Here is a 19,758-nt window from a genome sequence, read left to right on the forward strand (position 1 = left end):
GTAGGCTCATCCTGACATGACCCTCCAGCATGACAATGACACCAGCCATACTGCTCGTTCTGTGCATGATTTCCTGCAAGACAGGAATGTCAGTGTTCTGCCATGGCCAGCGAAGAGCCCAGATCTCAATCCTGTTGGATCGGAGGGTGAGGGCTAGGGCCATTCCCCCCAGAAATGTCTTGGAAATTGCCTTGGTGGAAGAGTGGGGTAACATCTCACAGTAAGAACTGGCAAATCTTGTGCAGCCCATGAGGAGGAGATGCACTGCAGTACTTAATGCAGCTGGTGGCCACACCAGATACTGACTGTTCCTTTTGATTTTGACCACCCTTTGTTCAGGGGCACATTATTCCATTTCTGTTAGTCACATGTCTGTGGAACTTGTTCAGTTTATGTCTCAATTGTTGAATCTTATGTTCATACAAATATTTACACATGCTAAGTTTGCTGAAAATAAACGCAGTTGACAGTGAGAGGATATTTCTTTTTTTTGTTGCTGAGTTTACAACTAAATTGGTAGGTCTACCTTTACTTGTTACTTCTGTGAACTTTCATTATCCTCCCTCCTCATGAAGGAGATACGTATGTGGGGTTTTGGTAACGGAATTACAAGGCAAATAATTTCTCCAAAACTAAATATAAATGTAGATATTAGTTGGCAGGGGTCATTACTTAAACAATATTGTGTTTTGCTGTATTTCTAATACCTTTTAAGACTTTTTCTGGTAAATGTTGTCAAAGACCCATATTTCCATCAGTTTGACAAGAAATCAAAGCCTATAAATAAAATGTGTATATGCCTTAATTTCTCAAAATTATAGACTCTTAGCTTTCAGTGTAATCCAATTTGACACGCTCCTATGAACACCACGTTTGTGTTCATGGGTCCTTTTACATGGAAATGCACACTTACATTACTTCAGTAACTCTGAATAAAATGAGATTACACACTTTACACATAGCTTGTCAAAACAGTGATGTTATTAGTGGTTAAAAAAGAAATGTATGCATCACAAATGGAACCCTATTCCCGAATCCCCATATTCTGCATTACATTTGATTTAAGGCCCATAGGGCTCAGGTCAAAAATAGTGCACTATATGTGGAATATCCTGTGTGAAAAGTGAGAATGGGACGAACTGGTAATTCAATTGCAGTAATTCGATTTGGTAACAGAATTACGAATTTTAATCACTTAATAATTCATAAACAAACTTGATATCAGTAAAAACACAACTAATTGGTAGGTCTACCTTTATTGATGTTCAGTTTATGGTTGCGTTTTTAGTCACAAGCATACTATGTGGCCGGAACAGGGCGTCATTTGAGATGTGCCGTGTGTGTTCAACCCTAGATTCTTGAAGTTTGAGGTGACAGAAGAGCAGGGATAGAAAAATCAAAATAGCGAGTAACGGAAAAGATAAAGGGAAAAAAAGTGAAGTACCTAGTTATAGGAGTTGAGGTGGAGAAAGTGATAGCAACCAAATACAAAACGTAACAGAAAAGAAACAAAGTCAAAAGGAGGCGAGACAAGCAACGAAAATAAGAAAACAAACAAGCTGAAGAGAAACAGACATACAGTGAGGAAGAGAAAGTGTGAGTCCAAGGCGACTACTGCTCCTAATATTAACACTGATAAACTGAAGGTGATACTGAAAGAGCCTCAACAAGGACAAAGAAAACAGAGACGGCGAAACAACGAGTCGAGGCAAAGAAGACAGAAAAGCCAAGTCCCATGATGAGAGAAAAGAGGAAAAGCAAAGCTGCAGAGAATAGGGGAAAGGAATTGACGAAAACAGCAAAAATTGCCGAGAAAGGGGATGAAGCAGAGGACATAAAAGGCTAGTTCTCTGAAAAGTCAGAGAAAGAAGAGTAACGGATTAGAGAGAACTGACTTTGTGGCTGTGGTAACCGTTGTGCTTGTTGTTCACATGCGTATCTGCCCTCTCATTGGCTGGAATGGTCCCACCTGATCCTGCCACATGCTGACAGCCTTCCATTGTTAGAGCGGCCACTTGAGTATCTGGTCACGAAGACTGCATCTGTTTCTGATTAATAAACAATGCCATGCTAGTGGGTGGTGACATTCAAATAAAATCCAGCCCTGAAACGAAATGTAGGCTTAAAATAATTATTACGTCATATCATAGAAAGACACCGCATTCACACACATTTTCACAAAGTGGGTAGTTCGGATTTGTCACTTCTCGCCGGAATATCATACTTTTGACTAAAACAACGACTTTTATAGACTTAAATTGTTGTGCAACACCATATGTAAACTGGCCAGTAAACTCTGGCCATTGTCTTTCAGCTCGAAAAAGTGGATTTCTACAGTTGTAGGTGTATGTATAATACAATAAAAAATCTTGAGAATAGTCATTTACGTTTGGTTTATATATTTTGTTCTTTAAACAATACAAATGATTCACATACCACATCTCTTTCAAGCAGTACAAAATACAAGAACTCTTAATTTTATTAAAACATCACATTTATAAATAACTATTGTGAAACTATTTTCACAGCATCTTGATGAACAGACTCAGAGAACTGCGTGACATAATCATAGCAAGCTATGTACATTGTAAACAATATATAACTAATCTGAGACTCACACAAACTAATCATGACATATATTCCCTTTGACATCTATGGGGCTTACTGTAGATACTGTAGAGCTGCTTTGTGCAGGTTACTCCATTTCTCAAAACGGTGTAAACCCCATAGAAATATAATTCCTAGAAGGGAATTCGCCATCAAAGTCAATTGGGTGTCATTGGAGACGTAGCCAGCAACAGACTAGCCTTCAGAGTACATAAATATAATTTCTAGAAGGGACATAGCCCTTCAGACCACAGCAATTAGACTGCCCAGTCAGGAATTCAATTACTATGCTTCAGAGTTCCTTCACTTAGTCATCCTTCTTGTGGGGTAGAGCCGAGCTGTTATCAGCAGTTTTATAAAGCAAAGCCGATCTGTTGTCGTTAGGCAATCCTTCATTATTGTTTCCCACCTTCCCATTGATCAGAGGAGTCGATGGCGTTGTAGACTCTGCCCCCTCAGATGCGAGGTACTCGCTGATCAGCTTCTGATAGGTGGGATGGGTGGTCAGCACTCTGAACAGCTCCTCTGTAGAGATACAACAATGTAGCGTTAGGGTTGTTGACAAGGATGTGGCTCTCTCAACTTGTCTTTCCTTCAGTCCTCGCTACCCATCTCCTTGGCGCCTCAACTGTATTGGAGAAGGTCCACGGTCCCTTCCGTCAGAACTTCTCTAATGGGTTTTGAGAAGGAGGCAAGGAGAGAGGATGCGGGGGAATCGAGGAAAGATTAATTGAGAAAGAGCCAGTAGGTAGGGGCAGTCGGACGATCGCTCTTCTTTGAAACAGCTTGTGTCACATGATCACAGACTTGGTTTCTGCTCAACAGCCACAAAAGGCAAAAAAAAGTTTAATAATACACACTAATAATCAAGGTAAGTTGGAATGGGCTGAAAGTAGCTGAGGTGAGGATTAAAAAACCCATGATCTATAATAGTTCTGACTGAAAACACTTCATATAATGTATACTGGATGTGTTTAAGTACCATCTATCCAGATGTAATCAAATAGCAAAAATATAGTTATGTAATTACGGTGTAAAAAAATAATGTGTAGAATATACATGTAACAAAAATGTTTTTTTGTCCTCCGAAAGAGGGGTCGTGGTAGATGGGTCCCCCAAAAAATAAAGATATGTTTATTTGATTAATCAAGTTGTTCATTCATTTAAATGTAAATTATGTTAATATAGATTGGTGTCTTGCGTTCAGTGGGCGCGCCTCTCCAGGACAGTTCTGAGTACAGCTCCTCTGTGTGGTATTGAGGACTCCCCACTATCGCCCCCATCAGGTCAGACACATCCACTGCAGTCAGACTGCCATGACCCTCTCTGTCATACAGCTGCAGACACACACACACACACACACACACACACACACACACACACACACACACACACACACACACACACACACACACACACACACACACACACACACACACACACACACACACACACACACACACACACAGCAGATAGTTTATATTGGGTTAAAAAAATACACTGTTTATGTAAGTATATAAAGTTAATATACAGTTTGTAAAATATTCCATTTAGAAAATACAGTATATACACAGTGCATTCTAAAAGTATTCAGACCCCTGTATCTAATCCATTTTAGAATAAGGCTGTAACGTAACAAAATGCGGAAAAGGTGAAGGGGTCTGAATACTTTCCGAATGCACTGTACAAATACAGTACATACAAACACATGTAAAATATACTGTATATGACTAGTTTATAGGTTAAAGCGCCCTCTTTATACTGTATATACCGCCTGGGTTTGTTTCTCTGTTCTTAACCTGGGTACCAGTCTGTTCCTGCTCACTTGCCAAACATGTTGGAGTTGACAAGCGCACAAACAGATCTGGGACCCAGGCTATGTACACACACTTTATAGGTTGAAATGCATAACTTCAGACCATATTTAACATGTACTCTAAACATTAACACAGGGGTTATGAATCTATTCTACACGTACGCACACAAACACTGGGAGATGTACTTACAGTGAAGGCGATGTGAAGGAGAGACTTGAAGTCCATAAAGCTGGAGACAGCAGCCACACTTAGATAGATCTGTCTGAGATCCACCTTGTCATCCTGCAATGCAACGCACACACACACTGACCACGTTTACATGCACACCAATATCCCGTTATTACTTGGGATATTCAAGAACTTTGTTTTTGAGTTGACGCATATAAAATATCAAATCCCGTTTACAATAACCCGAAAAAGCTTATATCCCGGATATGTGAAACCAGGATAAGATGCCTGGAATATGCTGATCTTAGACGGAATAGTGTGGCACGCTCTCCATAGTCGATGTGAGTAAGACCTTTAAACAGGTCAACATTCACAAGGCAGCAGGGCCAGACGGATTACCAGGACGTGTACTCCGAGCATGCGCTGACCAACTGGCAAGTGTCTTCACTGACATTTTTAACCTGTCCCTGACTGAGTCTGTAACACCAACATGTTTCAAACTGACCAGCATAGTCCATGTACCCAAGAACACGAAGGTAACCTGCCTAAATGACTACCAACCCGTAGCACTCACATCTGTAGCTATGAAGTGCTTTGAAAGGCTCACATCAACACCATTATTCCAGAAACGCTAGACCCACTCCAATTTGCATACTGCCCCAACAGATCCACAGATGATGCAATCTCTATTGCACTCCACACTGCCCTTTCAAACCTGGACAAAAGGAACACCTATGTGAGAATGCTATTCATTGACCACAGCTCAGCGTTCAAAACCACAGTGCCCTAAAAGCTCATCACTAAGCTAAGGACCCTGGGACTAAACACCTTCCTCTGCAACTGGATCCTGGACTTCCTGACGGGCCGTCCACATGTGGTAAGGGTAGGTAAAAACACATCCGCCACGCTGATCCTCAACACGGGTGCATGCTCAGTCCCCTCCTGTACTCCCTGTTCACTCATGACTGCACGGCCAGAACACCATCATCAAGTTTGCCGATGACACAACAGTGGTAGGCCTGATCAGATGGCCTATAGGGAGGAGGTCAGAGAACATGCCACTGCATGTTCTCTGACCTCCTCCCTATAGGCCATCTCATCGTTGTCGGTGATCAGGCCTACCACTGTTGTGCCATCGGCAAACTTGATGATGGTGTTCTGGCCGTGCAGTCATGAGTGAACAGAGAGTACAGGAGGGGACTGAGCATGCACCCGTGTGGTGCCAGGACAACAACCTCTCCCTCAATGTGAGCAAGACTAAGGATCTGATCGTGGACTACAGGAAAAGGCGGTCCGAATAGGCCCCCATTAACATCGACGGGGCTGTAGTGGAGCGGGTTGAGAGTTAAGTTCCTTGGTGTCCACATCACCAACGAACTATCATAGTCCAAACACACCAAGACAGTCGTGAAGAGGGCACGACAAAACCTTTTCCCCCTCAGGAGACTGAAAAGGTTTGGCATGGGTCCCCTGATCCTCAAAAGGTTCTACAGCTGCACCATTGAGAGCATCCTGACCGGTTGCATCACCGCCTGGTACGGCAACTGCTCGGCATCTGACCGTAAGGCGCTAGAGGGTAGTGCGAACGGCCCAGTACATCACTGGGGCCAAGCTTCCTGCCATCCAGGACCTATATAATAGGCGGTGTCAAAGGAAAGCCCATAAAATTGTCAGAGACTCCAGTCACCCAAGTTATAGACTGTTTTCTCTGCTACCGCACGGCAAGCGGGACCAAAAGGCTCCTCAACAGCTTCTACCCCCAAGCCATAAGACTGTTGAACAATTAATAAATCGCCACCGGACAATTTACGTTGACACCCCCACTTCATTTTGAACACTGCTGCTACTCGCTGTTTATTATCTATGCATAGTCACTTCACCCCCACCTGCATGTACAGACTACCTCAACTAACCTGTACCCCCACACACTGACTCGTTATCGGTGCCCCCTGTACAATAGCCTTGTTATTGTGTATTGTGACAAATAAAGTTTGATACTTTCCCAATGCACTGTACTATTACATTTAACCAATATGAAAGTCAATTAGGAATATTCTGTATATTCACAGATTCCATGGATACTCGTGAACGGGATTTCAAAAAGATACATGTAAACAGCTTATCCTGAATAAGACCTTAAGCGGAATATGAGTTACTAGCCGGAAAACTGTGCGCATGCAAACGTTGTCACTGTTACACAAACAACACAGAAACAAAGTACACACAACACCAAGAAATAATCAAAGTGTACTGCACACACACACACACGCTTGACGCTGGTGGACAATTTTACCTCAGAGTACTTTACCTTTGAGTAGAGACCACAGATCTTAGCAGCAGTCTGTCTGTCAGTCAGTCCCATAAGAGGGACCAGCTCATCCGCAACAGCCCTCCAACCCTGTTCTGACTGACACCTGTCAATCATCTGAGTTAGTGCCACCTCAACCTCTGACTCTCTGAGACTGAGGATGGAGAGGGAGAGATGGAAGGAGAGAAACAGATTGAAGGGGAGAGAAATGAGAAAGAGAGGTTTCTAGATGACAATTTAAGAAGCACTGCACACAAGAATGAGAGCACCTGCACAGTTACGATCAAACACAAAGCCATAGATAAATAGCCTACACATAGTGCATTCTGAAAAAGTATTCAGACAACTGGACTTGTTCCACATTTTGTTACGTTACATTCTTAATGTAAAATTGATTAAATTGTTGTTCTCATCAACCTACAGTTGAAGTCGGAAGTTTACATACACCTTAGCCAAATACATTGAAACTCAGTTTTTCACAATTCCTGACATTTAATCCCAGTAAAAATTCCCTGTTTTAGGTCAGTTAGGATCAAGACTTTATTTGAAGAATGTTAAATGTCAGAATAATAGTACAGAGAATTATTTATTTCAGCTTTTATTTATTTCATTACATTCCCAGTGGGTCAGAAGTTTACATACACTCAATTAGAATTTGGTAGCATTGCCTTTAAATTGTTTAACTTGGGTCAAACATTTTGGGTAGCCTTCCACAAGCTTCCCACAATAAGTTGGGTGAATTCTGGCCCATTCCTCCTGACAGAGCTGGTGTAACTGAGTCAGGCTTGTAGGCCTCCTTACTCCCACACACTTTTGTAGTACTGTCCACACATTTTCTGCAGAATTGAGGTCAGGGTTTTATGATGGCCACTCCAATAGCTTGACTTTGTTGTCCTTAAGCCATTTTGCCACAACTTTGGAAGTATGTTTGGTGTCATTGTTCATTTGGAAGACCCATTTGCGACCAAGCTTTAACTTCCTGTCTTGAGATGTAGGTCCAATATATCCACACAATTTTCATCCCTCATGATGCCATCTATTTTGTGAAGTGCAGCAAAGCACCCCCACAACATGATGCTGCCACCCCCGTGCTTCACAGTTGGGATGATGTTCTTTGGCTTGCAAGCCTCCCCCTTTTTCCTCCAAATATAATGATGGTCATTATGGCTAAACAGTTCTATTTTTGTTTCATCAGACCAGAGGACATTTCTCCAAAAAGTGCGATCTTTGTCCCCATGTGCAGTTGCAAACCGTAGTCTGGCTTTTTTATGGTGGTTTTGGAGCAGTGGCTTCTTCCTTGCTGAGCGGCCTTTCAGGTTATGTCAATATATAACTCGTTTTACTGTGGATATAGATACTTTAGTACCTGTTTCCACAACGTCCTTTGCTGTTGTTCTGGGATTGATTTGCACTTTTCGCACCAAAGTATGTTCATCTCTAGGAGACAGAACGCGTCTCCTTCCTGAGCGGCATGACGGCTGCGTGGTCCTATGGTGTTTATACTTGCGTGCTATTGTTTATACAGATGAACGTGGTACCTTCAGGCGTTTGGAAACTGCTTCCAAGGATGAACCAGACTTGTGGAGGTCTACAATTTTTTTCTGAGGTCTTGGCTGATTTCTTTTGATTTTCCCATGATGTGAAGCAAAGAGGCACTGAGTTTGAAGGTAGGCCTTGAAAAACATCCACAGGTACACCTCCAATTGACTCAAATGATGTCCATTAGCCTATCAGAAGCTTCTAAAGCATGACATTATTTTCTGGAATTTTCCAAGCTGTTTAAAGGCACAGTCAACTTAGTGTATGTAAACTTCTGACCCACTGGAATTGTGATACAGTGAATTATAAGTGAAATAATCTGTCTGTAAACAATTGTTGGAAAAATGACGTGTCATGCACAAAGTAGATTTCCTAACCGACTTGCCAAAATTATAGTTTGTTAACAAGAAATTTGTGGAGTGGTTGAAGAACGAGTTTTAATGACTCCAACCTAAGTGTATGTAAACTTCTGACTTCAACTGTATACCGTGCTTTCTGAAAAAGTATTCAGACAACTGGACTTTTCCCACATTTTGTTATGTTACAGTCTTACTGTAAAATTGATTAAATTGTTGTTCTCATCAATCTACACACAGCACCCCGTAATGACAAAGCAAAAACAGGTTTTTAGAAAAAAATCTGAAATATTACATTTACATAAGTATTCAGACTCTTCACTCAGTACTTTGTTGAAGCACCTTTGGCAGCGATCACTGCCTCAAGTCTTCTTGGGTATGACACTTCAAGCTTGGCACACCTGTATTGGGGGAGATTCTCCCATTCTTCTCTGCAGATCTTCTCAAGCTCTGCCAGGTTGGATGGGGTGCGTTGCTGCACAGCTATTTTTCAGGTCTCTCCAGATATGTTCGATCTGGTTCAAGTCCGGGCGACTCAAGGACGTTTAGAGACTTGTCCCGAAGCCACTCCTGCGTTGTCTTGGCTGTGTGCTTAGAGTCGTTGTCCTGGTAGAAGGTGAACCATCTCTGTATTTTGCTCTGTTCATCTTTCCCTCAATCCTGACTAGTCTCCCAGTCCTTGCCACTGAGAAAAATCCCCACAGCATGATGCTGCCACCACCATGCTTCACCGTAGAAATGGTGCCAGGTTTCCTCTAGACGTAATGCTTGGCATTTAGGCCAAAGAGTTCAATCTTGGTTTCATCAGACCAGAGAATCTTGTTTCTCATGGTCTTAGGTGCCTTTTGGCAAACTCCAAGCAGACTGTCATGTGCCTTTTACGGAAGAGTGGCTTCTGCCTGGCCACTCTGGCTGTCTGGCCTGATTGGTGGAGTGCTGCAGAGATGGTTGTACTTCTGGAAGGTTCTCCCATCTCCACAGAGGAACTCTGGAGCTCTGTCAAAGTGACCATCAGGTTCTTGGTCACCTCCCTGACCAAAGCCCTTCTCCCCCGATTGCACAGTTTGGCCGGGCAGCCAGCTCTAGGAAGAGTCTTGGTGGCTCCAAACTTCTTCCAGGCCACTGTGTTCTTGGGGACCTTCAATGCTGCAGAAATGTTTTGGTACACTTCCCCAGATCTGTGCTTCGACACAATCCTGTCTCGGAGCTCTACGGACAATTGCATTGACCTCATGGCTTGGTTTTTGCTCTGACATGCACTGTCATCTGTGGGACCTTTTATAGACAGGTATGCACCTTTGGTTGGTTATTGTTATATGACTCTGCACACACACACACAAACAATTGATAGAGCACATATGTATGACTCCACACAGGCACACAAACCACAGGTGACTGGTGGCACTTTAATTGGGGAGGACTGGCTCATAGTAATGGCTAGAACCGAGTGTACTTAACGGTATAAAAACAAAATCAAACAGATTGATACCAATTAATTTACTCCATTTCAGCCATTATTATGAGCCGTCCTCCCATCACCAGCCTCCTGTGACACACACACCTCTCTTACCCGTCTTTGTGCAGCAGCGAGAGGGTTTCTCTGGCTGGGGGTTCTAGGGGGAGGGAGAGCCCCCCTAGCATTCTGGTAGGAACACGCCCCTCCATCACATGGTCTGTAGCTGGGATACCCAGAGTCCTGAAACACATAGGAGATGATACTGTTAGACCACACACACACACACCTCTCGTTCACATAAGCAGTGCCTACTACTTAAACTGCATATTGTTTACTAATCGTACTACATATTTAGTCAAAACGAACGCAGTAAGCAACAAATATCAGCATACTAGGCTGATCGTACTGAGAATGCATCATCTAATGCGCAATTCTACTAGATGAAAAGCGTAAATGATCCTGGCATTTAAACCATACTCATTCTCAAAAAGCCTACAATTTAAAAACGCAAGTACAGGTATTCGTACACAGCCATAGTCTTTAGCTGTGATACCCAGAGCTCTGACAAGCTCAAAGAGGTAAACTCAGTACTGTTAGAATAACACACATACAGCAACAACAAACACACACCTCAAGAAGACTCAGCCCAAAGATGAGATACACATACATTACAGGCAGAAATTCCGTGTAAACTTACTTGGCCATGAGTTTCTGGACGTTGTCTGCATACAGGTTAGGGTCATCCTTCTCTTCCTGAGAGGGGGTGTATACTGGCAGAAACTGTAACCAAATCAGAGTACAGGATATTAACACAGGTACTGTAGCCAATAAGAGAACATTACATTTATAGTGACAGGTAATACAGGAAATCAGAAGAGGATATTAATACTGACAGGTAATATCGCCAATAAGAGAAGAGGACATTTACACTGACAGCCAATCTGAAAACAGAACACTATCATACCTCAACAGTAACGTTAGTGTAGAGCTGAGAGCAGGTGTGCCACAGTGTCTCAATCCTGGAGGGAACAACACCCATCAGTGAAATAACATTTAGAAAAAGTTTATTTCCAATATTATAGATAATGAAGTTCAATGATTATTATATTTTTGGGAAAAAATGTCATTTAGATGATGCCTTACCAGGTTGTGCCCTTGTGGGTCCAGCGCACAGTATCCTAGAAAAATTAGCACATTTTCTTTTAAACTCACATGTGCAGACAGTACGTCATCTGATTCTGTTCGGAACACTGCATAGCCTACAGGTCACTCAGTTCAAAACACACCCTGTACAGACATGCTGTTGCGCCATTGGAGTTCCAACATGCACAAAGATTAACAACAGTGCCCTCCACTAATATTGGCACCCTTGGTAAATTTGAGCAAAACGTCTTTGCTGTTTATCCTCTTGGTCTTTCATTCAAAATATTCACAAAAACCAAAACTTTAATTGAAGTAAAATTGAAAAAAATAAAATGTGAAATAAATGACAAATATTTTTCTCCAAAATGTGTGACAATTATTGGCACCCCTAGACATTCTTATGAGTAAAATGTAACAGAAGTATATACCCATTCATATTTTACGTTTTTAAGTTCACCTGAGTGATTAGGAACACTTAACTGGTAAGCCATCCTGTTTCACTGGGGTATAAATATGAGGTGACACACAGGCCAAGTTCCCATAGTCATCCATTACTATGGGAAAGACCCGAGAATACAGTAATGATGTGTGACAAAGGGTTGTTGAGCTGCATACACCAGGAAATGGCTATAAGAAAAAAGCTCAACGGTTGAAAATGCCCATTTCTACTATCAGGGCAATAATTTAAAGCAACTGGAGATGTTAACAATCGGCCTGAAAAAGGACGTGTGTCTATATTGACCCCACGCACAGTGAAGAGGATGGTTCGAGTGGCCCAAAAATCTCCAAGGATCACAGCTGGAGAATTGCAGACGTTAGTTGGGATTTGGGTCAGAAAGTCTCCAAAACTACGATCACCACAAGTTGTTTGGGAGGCTTGCCATAAAAAAAAGCCTTTGCTGTCAAACAACAAACACCTACATTTTGCCAAACGTTACTGGAACTTTCATTGGGACTGGGTTCTATGGTCAGATGAGACCAAAATAGAGCTTTTTGGAAACAAACACCAGAGGTGGGTTTGGCGTAGACAGAAAGATGGCCATGCAGAAAAGTACATCATCCCCCACTGTGAAGTATGGTGGTGGATCTTTGATGTTGTGGGGCTGTTTTTCTTCCAAAGGCCCTGTACAACTTGTTAGGATTCATGGTATCAAGGACTCCATCAAGTACCAGCAGATATTAAATCAAAACACGACTTCCTCTGCTAGGAAGCTTAAACTGGGCCGTGGTTGGATCTTCCAGCAGGACATTGATCCAAAGCACACCTCAAAATCAACACAAACATGGTTCAATGACCACAGAAACAAGGCTTTGCCATGGCCATCCCAGTCCCCTGACCTAAACCCCATGGAAAACCTGTGGGATGAGCTGAAGAGGAGAGTCCACAAGTGTGGACCTTGGAGAATCTGAAGGATCTGGAGAGATTCTATATGGAGGAATTGTCTCAGATCCTTTGCCATGTGTTCCCCAAACTCATTACGCATTATAGGAGAAGACTCAGAGCTGTTATCTTGGCAAAGGGAGGTTGCACAAAGTATTAAATGAAGGGGTGCCAATAATTGTGGCACACATATATTTAAGAAAAAACATATTTGTTTTATGATAATAGATTTTTACTTTAATTAAAGGTTTGATTTTTGTGAATATAAAAGATGTTTTTCTTCTTCCCCACAGCCAGTTTTACTCATATTTACCAAGGGTGCCAATATTAGTGGAGGGCACTGCATCTATGATTAGAAAGCAAACAACATGGTATTTTCCCACAACCAGAACACACTGTAGTCCTTAATAGGAAGGGTGTTCTCAGGCCCAATTCCAATCCATCAGCAAGTCACCTACTCTGTCTGGAGCCGGTCTAGTGGTAATGCTGTCCTCCCAGACCATATATGCTCCCGGAGGCAGCGGTTCCTTCCTTCCACCACTCACTTTCTATTTAATCCCCCTCTCTACTCACCAGTTTGTTGGGGTAGTGCAGCAGAACTGGTTGGACTGGGACTCCAGCCAGGAAGGCACCTCGAAGGGAGAGAGAACAGTAAACCAGTCAGCTCATACCTTTCTTTCTCCCCTCCCTACGTAACACAACATGCCATCCATTTCTTTAGGTTCAGCATAAGTGACAGTTTGTTGATTTAAGCCAAGATATTCTTTGTGTGCTCACCAATACTAGGTTCATATACTATTAGAAATTATTTTAACTATTATTATAGAAGCAAAATTGCAAACACCGCCAATCTGGCACCCTAGGCAGGCTAAAGCAAAGGCTAAAAGCATTTGAAAGATTTCAAATAGTATTTGAACCAAGGTCTGGTTCTCACCACGTTTAAACTTGATGAGAATGGTGCCGTTCGTAGTGGTGCCTTCTGGGAACATCAGCATCTGAGAGAGGGAGGGGATAGAAAGACCGTGATTGATGAATAGAGACAATGACAGAGATGTGAAGTGAGAAAGCAAGGGAGTTAGCAAAACCAGTCCATCAGTAAGGTTCATTAGGAGGAGAAAGAGGGAGAGAAAAAGATGGAGGGAGGGATAGAGATTGAGACAGTGATTGATGTATATAGAGAGAAAGAAGGCGTTAAACCAGTTCTATAACAGTCGTCCATTCATCAGTAATGTTAATTGTCCTATAGTTACATCATTCTAACGTGCCTGTTAACTCAGAGTCGTCGCGCTACATGACACAAGACTCATGCAGTGAGGTTACATGTGTGTAACTGGTTGGATGTGAGCCCACGTCGCCTATGTGGTAACCCAATGTCTCAACCATAGGAAATCCTTGAACAATTGGGTTTACATGTCTCGGACAAGACTACTCCGTTACACCTGTTACCTCCATTGGCCTAATATGACCTTTGAACACTGCTTACCTGTGGCCAGTAGCCGTTGGAGGTGAGCCTCTCTATGATTTGCGCAATAGCTTGTTTCCTGGACTCTGGATTCTTCCTATTTACCATCACTGACTGATTAAACCCCAGGAGGGCTAAAGGGAGAAAAATAGAAACCATACACAAGGCTGTTATAATGTGACAACCATAATAACATGATTATTATATGAATTAGGACACAAAAGCCACTGAAGGCCTGTGCTACTGAAGAGATAGGAAAGGGAATACGAAGGGAAAAGGTAAGAGAGAAAGAAAGCGGGAAGGACAGGAAAAGATAGCGGGAGAACACAAACAAGAGAAGTGATGAGGCAATAGTTTGTTTTAGGAGTTTGTCAACATTTCTCAATAGTCCCTATTCTCCAATCCCTCCCCCATCTCTCACTCCTTTCCCAACCTCCACCCCCCCCCTCGTTCTCCATCTCACCCCAACAGAGTAGAATGATGTTGCCCCCAGTGTGGTATTTTATCCCCAGTGATTAAGGTTACCATTTGAGGACAGTAATCAGATACTAGATCTGTGTCTTTTATGGGCAACTTTGACCCAGTCACTCCAAGTATCCCGCATAACACTCACCCCCTATTACAGGCAGGCTCTGGCTCTCCAATCTGGACACCACCTTAGCCAACTGTGTGTGTGTGTGTGTGTGTGTGTGTGTCTGTACGCGCATGTGTCCCACTCCCAGTTACCCCCACACTCACCCCCTATAACGGGGATTTTTTGGTTTTCCGATCGGGACACCACTGTAGCTAGCTGGGTTTCCGGCAGCACCAACATGTCCAGGAAGCTACTGTGAGGCGCCACCGCCAGCACGGGAGCCTCCTTACACCCCGCTCTACGACCTTTAACCCGGACCCAGAACCCCAGGAAGAAAAACGCTGCCCGGCTCAGGAACCGGATGATGGAATGTAGCAGCCACCAACGCCACCCCGCCACTATTGGCCTGGAGCGTTCCTCCTCTGACAAGCCGGCCAAACGCAGCCGGGCAATAGGCCACATCATCAGGAAGCAGAGGGTGACCAGTAAGACTCGTATGGGGAAGAGGATGGTGCCCAACACCATGCCCTGTGGATTGAAGGGACATGTTAATATATGGAGAATAGTAAGTTAAATAGGGTAGCCTGCAATGTATAATATTCATTACACACACATTCTGGCATTCTGGCCTATGCCAGAATGTGTGCATCTGTGTGTGTAATGAATATTATACATTGCAGGAAGAAAAACGTATCATATTGTACAATGTATCATATTGTATCACGTAGTTCCTAGACAAGCTGCTACATGCTACAATGAATCCAGAATATAGATGCGTGCAGTTGATAATCAACAATGCATGCATGCATTCAACAATCAACAATCAACATGCATGCAGACACACAAACCATTCAAATGTGTCCTCTTATCAACTTAAACTCTTACCACATTTCCTCAAGCATAATAAGACTACTCACCCGTATTCTCTGTGCCCTGGTCAGTTTCAGTTTGTGTATAAATGGGTGAGGGTAATCGGATGTTGCTTGGCGACTGTCCCGCCTCTCCATGGCGACTAGGCAAGCCTTGACAGACTCAATATCTGTGAAAAGTAGGTCAGACCCAACCAGATTTCAAACTAACCCTTTGAGGTTTGATGCGCGAGGTATTCACTGAATGGCGATGAATATCCCGGTGCGTCGACAGTTTAATTCCGCCGCAACTATTTGTCGTTGCGTAAAAAGTTGTGATATAAAAGTTATAAAAGTGCCTCTCAAAATGTAACGTTATCAAGATGCAGAGAGCTAGGAGAAACCAGTCCGAGGGAAACCAGTCCGAGGGATAGGAGAGGAGTCCGAGGGATAGGAGAGGAGTGCGACAGTTGGTTGGATAAAAAGAAACAAAGAAACAAGTTCAAAAGTGAAACCGATCCAAGTGAAATCGAAGATGTGAATCTGAATTTTAAAAAATCCAATACGTTGATTTATTGTACTCTAATACAAGGGACTTTATACGAAAGGTGCGCTCGTGTCAATGCATATGGCGTAAAAACTAAGAACAACAACTCGCATTGGTGATCTTCTTCGGTGGGGTTTTGGGGCGGACTACATCCTGAAAAGTTATATTCCCGCCCACTTTTTCTTCTCCTTCCTCTTGAAAATAAAATATTCCATTGTGGGGAAGGAGGGGAGGAGAAAATAATATATAAATAACTCGAAACCCGTCCCACTCCTTCAATCACAATCTAATCATGTTAGGTGGTGGGCGGTAGCAAGCTATCTGCTTTCGTTTTCGAGATGAACGATCTGTCGAGGGAGGGGCTATTTATTCTGAAAACATGTATATTTGTTGGCAATGTCAATTCTCCGAAAGGTTTTCAAAATACTTACTTTCATATTCGCTAGATAGACAGGCAAACGCCACCGAGTACTAAACTGCACACCAATCAAAACTGGTGTACCATGGTACTCTCTGCTGGTCACGTCTGCCAATCACGTTATACGTATCTAAGGTAGTAGACAATTGGTGACATCTTGAGAGCAAACTAACGTAGCAGGCGCTTGATAATATATACATTTTTTTTATATATTGGGGGAGTAATTCATCTGCACTGTTCAGATTTGTTGAACAGTGCAGAAAACCTCCCACGACAGTTTTTTTTATTTATTATTATCGTCAAGCGCCTGCTATGTTATGTTAGTCTCAAGATGTCACCAGCTGTCTACTACCTTTAGATACGGATACATTGATTGGCAGAGGTGATCAGCAGAGATAGTACCATGGTACAGGAGTTTTGGCTATAACCTGATCTCTGAGCATTTCGTATTATTCTGTAGTAAATCCTAAACAATAAATGTAGTATGACATGTTACGTTTTGTATGGTATCTATTAACTTGTGGATGACCATCACCCATTTCGTAAGATATGTTACACATTACAATTCATATTATATGTTGTGAATCTGTAAAATATACATTATGTTAGCAATTTGAAAATGTATGATATATTGCAAATTCTAACCAGGTAGCTAACGCTAGCTAGCTGGCTAATGTTAGTTAGGCTAGGGTTAAGGCAAGGGGAAGGGTTAGCTAACATGCTAAGTTGTTAATTTAAATGTTAATTGTATTTTTTTTATCACAGAAAGAATGAGAAAATATGGAAAAACAAATAATGAAATGTTAATTATATAAAGCAGCTCGTGTAATCATCTGACAGAGAGTAGCCCCAATCATCCCGAGCCCCAAGTAATACATTTGGGCCAGATAACTCTCATCCCTACATCCTAGCCATAAATAATACTGCGAAGGCGGCCCAGACTCGGGCCACATGACGTCGGCCGAGTCCGACTCTCAACCGGAATCGGCCCAGATCCACTGTGCTACCTGGGAAAATATACTAATTTGAGTGTCCCAGATTGACTGTACTATATTACATATAGTCTATGAGACCAGGCTGGAACAATCAAGCAAATGTGGAGGAGGAGTTAAGATGCATTGCTGACAGAGATACTTTAGAAGAGATGGGAAACGTATTAACGCCTATTGTGTAGGTTGCACATGCTACGTCAATGGGCCGCACGATGCATTCTGGGCTATTCTTGGAGTTCTGAGGTGGATGAGCGTTCAAAAGATTTTTCACAGTCTGAGCTCGTTTTTTTCCGAGTTCCCAGTTATCTTTAACGTACTGAAGTCGGAATTCTGAGATTTCCCAGTTGTTTTGAACTTGGCATTTGCAACAACGTGATGCAGAATGACAAGGTGAACGCGATTGGTCGACAGTCTGCTGTGTGGGGCGGTTATACAGTATGTTTCTCCATTCGTTGCCGAAATGAACCCCACAGCGGATGTCCTCATAATACCCATAAAAACTAGCAAAACACGGAAATGATTCCAAACCTTTTTCAGCTTTTAGTTTATTCATTGTGGATTTTAGAAACACTTCAAATAAGTGTTTCGTGTAGGCTTACCCTGGCGTGACGTTTTGATAACAGTGTAAATCTCTCTCGGACAAGGTGACTTTTATTACTATATTTGGCGCTCAGATTCAAAAATACTAATTAGCATCAAAGCAAACATCATGCAAGACCACACATCCTTGCAAGCTTCTGCACATTATCTCTAGCTGACACCTTTGCTGTCTAGCTACTAGCTACCTTGATCCAAAACAAAAATATATTTTAATTTACTGTTCCATATTTTATTTAACTAATATTTGTTTTCTTATTTATACATTTGGTCTTGTGTCTTGCACATGATTCTATACCAGTAGCAGTCAGATATTTATAATGTGCCATGAAGACGAGACTAGTTTTTACAAAGAAGCTACAGTGCATTCGGAAAGTATTCAGACCCCTTCTCCAGATTTTGTTACGTTACAGCCATATAAAATGTATTAAATTCAACATTATCTTCATAAATGAAGCGGCAGGTAGCCTAGTGGTTAGAGCGTTAGGCCAGTAACCTAAAGGTTGCTAGATCGAATCCCTGAGCTGACAAGGTAAAAATCTGTCGTTCTGGCAGTTAACCCACCCAAGGCAGTTAACCCACTGTTCGTAGGCCATCATTGTAAATATGAATTTATTCTTATCTGACTTGCCTAGCTAAAAAACAAAGAAAAAAAACACACAATACCCCATAATGACAAAGTGAAAACAAGTTTTTTTACATTTTAGAAAATGTAATAAAAATGAACAGAAATACCTTATTTACACAAGTATTCAGACCCTTTGCTATGAGACTTGAAATTGAGCTCAGGTGCATCCTGTTTCCATTGGCCATCCTTGAGTTTCTACAACTTGATTGGAGTCCACCTGTGGTAAATTCAATTGATTTGACATGATTTGGAAAGGCGCACACCTGTCTATATAAGGTCCCACAGTTGACAGTGCATGTCAGAGCAAAAACCAAGCCATGAGGTCAAAGGAATTGTCCTAGAGCACAGAGACAGGATTGTGTCGAGGCACAGATCTGGGGAAGGGTACCAAAAAACAATTCTGTAGCATTGAAGGTCCCCAAGAACACAGTTGCTTCCACCATTCATAAATGGAAGAAGTTTGGAACCACCAAGACTTCCTTGAGCTGGCCGCCCGGCCAAACTAAGCAATCGGGGGAGAAGGGCCTTGGACAGGGAGGTGACCAAGAACCTGATGGTCACTTTGACAGAGCTCCTGTGGAGATGGGAGAACCTTCCAGAAGGACAACAATCTCTGAAGCACACCACCAATCAGGCCTTTATGGTAGAGTGGCCAGACGGAAACCACTTCTCAGTAAAAGGCACATGACAGCCCGCTTGGAGTTTGCCAAAAGGCACCTAAAGGAATCAGACCATGAGAAACAAGATTATCTGGTCTGATGAAACCAAGATTGAACTCGTTGGCCTGAATGCCAAGCATCACGTCTGGAGGAAACTTGGCACCATTCCTACGGTGAAGCATGGTGGTGGCAACATCATGCTGTGGGGATGTTCTTCAGCGGCAGGGACTGGGAGACTAGTCAGGGTCGAGGGAAAGA

The 19,758-nt window shown here is 42.5% G+C and overlaps 1 protein-coding gene across 1 annotated transcript; it reads right to left on the bottom strand.

Moving 5' to 3' along the window:
- Positions 1-2,376: 2,376 nt before the first annotated feature.
- LOC115198535 (lysophospholipid acyltransferase LPCAT4) lies at positions 2,377-16,369 on the bottom strand. The gene is made up of 13 exons (XM_029760527.1): positions 15,729-16,369; positions 14,976-15,339; positions 14,259-14,371; positions 13,710-13,770; positions 13,349-13,407; positions 11,395-11,429; positions 11,216-11,270; positions 10,949-11,031; positions 10,366-10,491; positions 6,901-7,054; positions 4,614-4,706; positions 3,809-3,944; positions 2,377-3,132 (listed from the first exon to the last, which is right to left on the bottom strand). The coding sequence occupies exons 1-13, from the start codon at positions 15,816-15,818 to the stop codon at positions 2,915-2,917; spliced, it is 1,587 nt and encodes a 528-aa protein (XP_029616387.1). The 5' UTR covers positions 15,819-16,369; the 3' UTR covers positions 2,377-2,914.
- Between the last annotated feature and the right edge of the window lie 3,389 nt (positions 16,370-19,758).

Source organism: Salmo trutta, chromosome 8 (assembly GCF_901001165.1).
Source record: "Salmo trutta chromosome 8, fSalTru1.1, whole genome shotgun sequence".
In the NCBI taxonomy this organism is placed as follows: Eukaryota; Metazoa; Chordata; class Actinopteri; order Salmoniformes; family Salmonidae; genus Salmo; species Salmo trutta.

Excerpts from the sequence above, each read along its gene's own strand:
- LOC115198535 (XM_029760527.1), bottom strand. The coding sequence starts at position 15,818 with ATGGAGAGGCGGGACAGTCGCCAAGCAACATCCGATTACCCTCACCCA. Across the intron at positions 15,340-15,728 it reads CCAGGGCACAGAGAATACGG|GGCATGGTGTTGGGCACCAT; the intron begins GTGAGTAGTCTT and ends TTCAATCCACAG. Across the intron at positions 11,032-11,215 it reads ACACTAACGTTACTGTTGAG|TTTCTGCCAGTATACACCCC; the intron begins GTATGATAGTGT and ends ATTTGGTTACAG.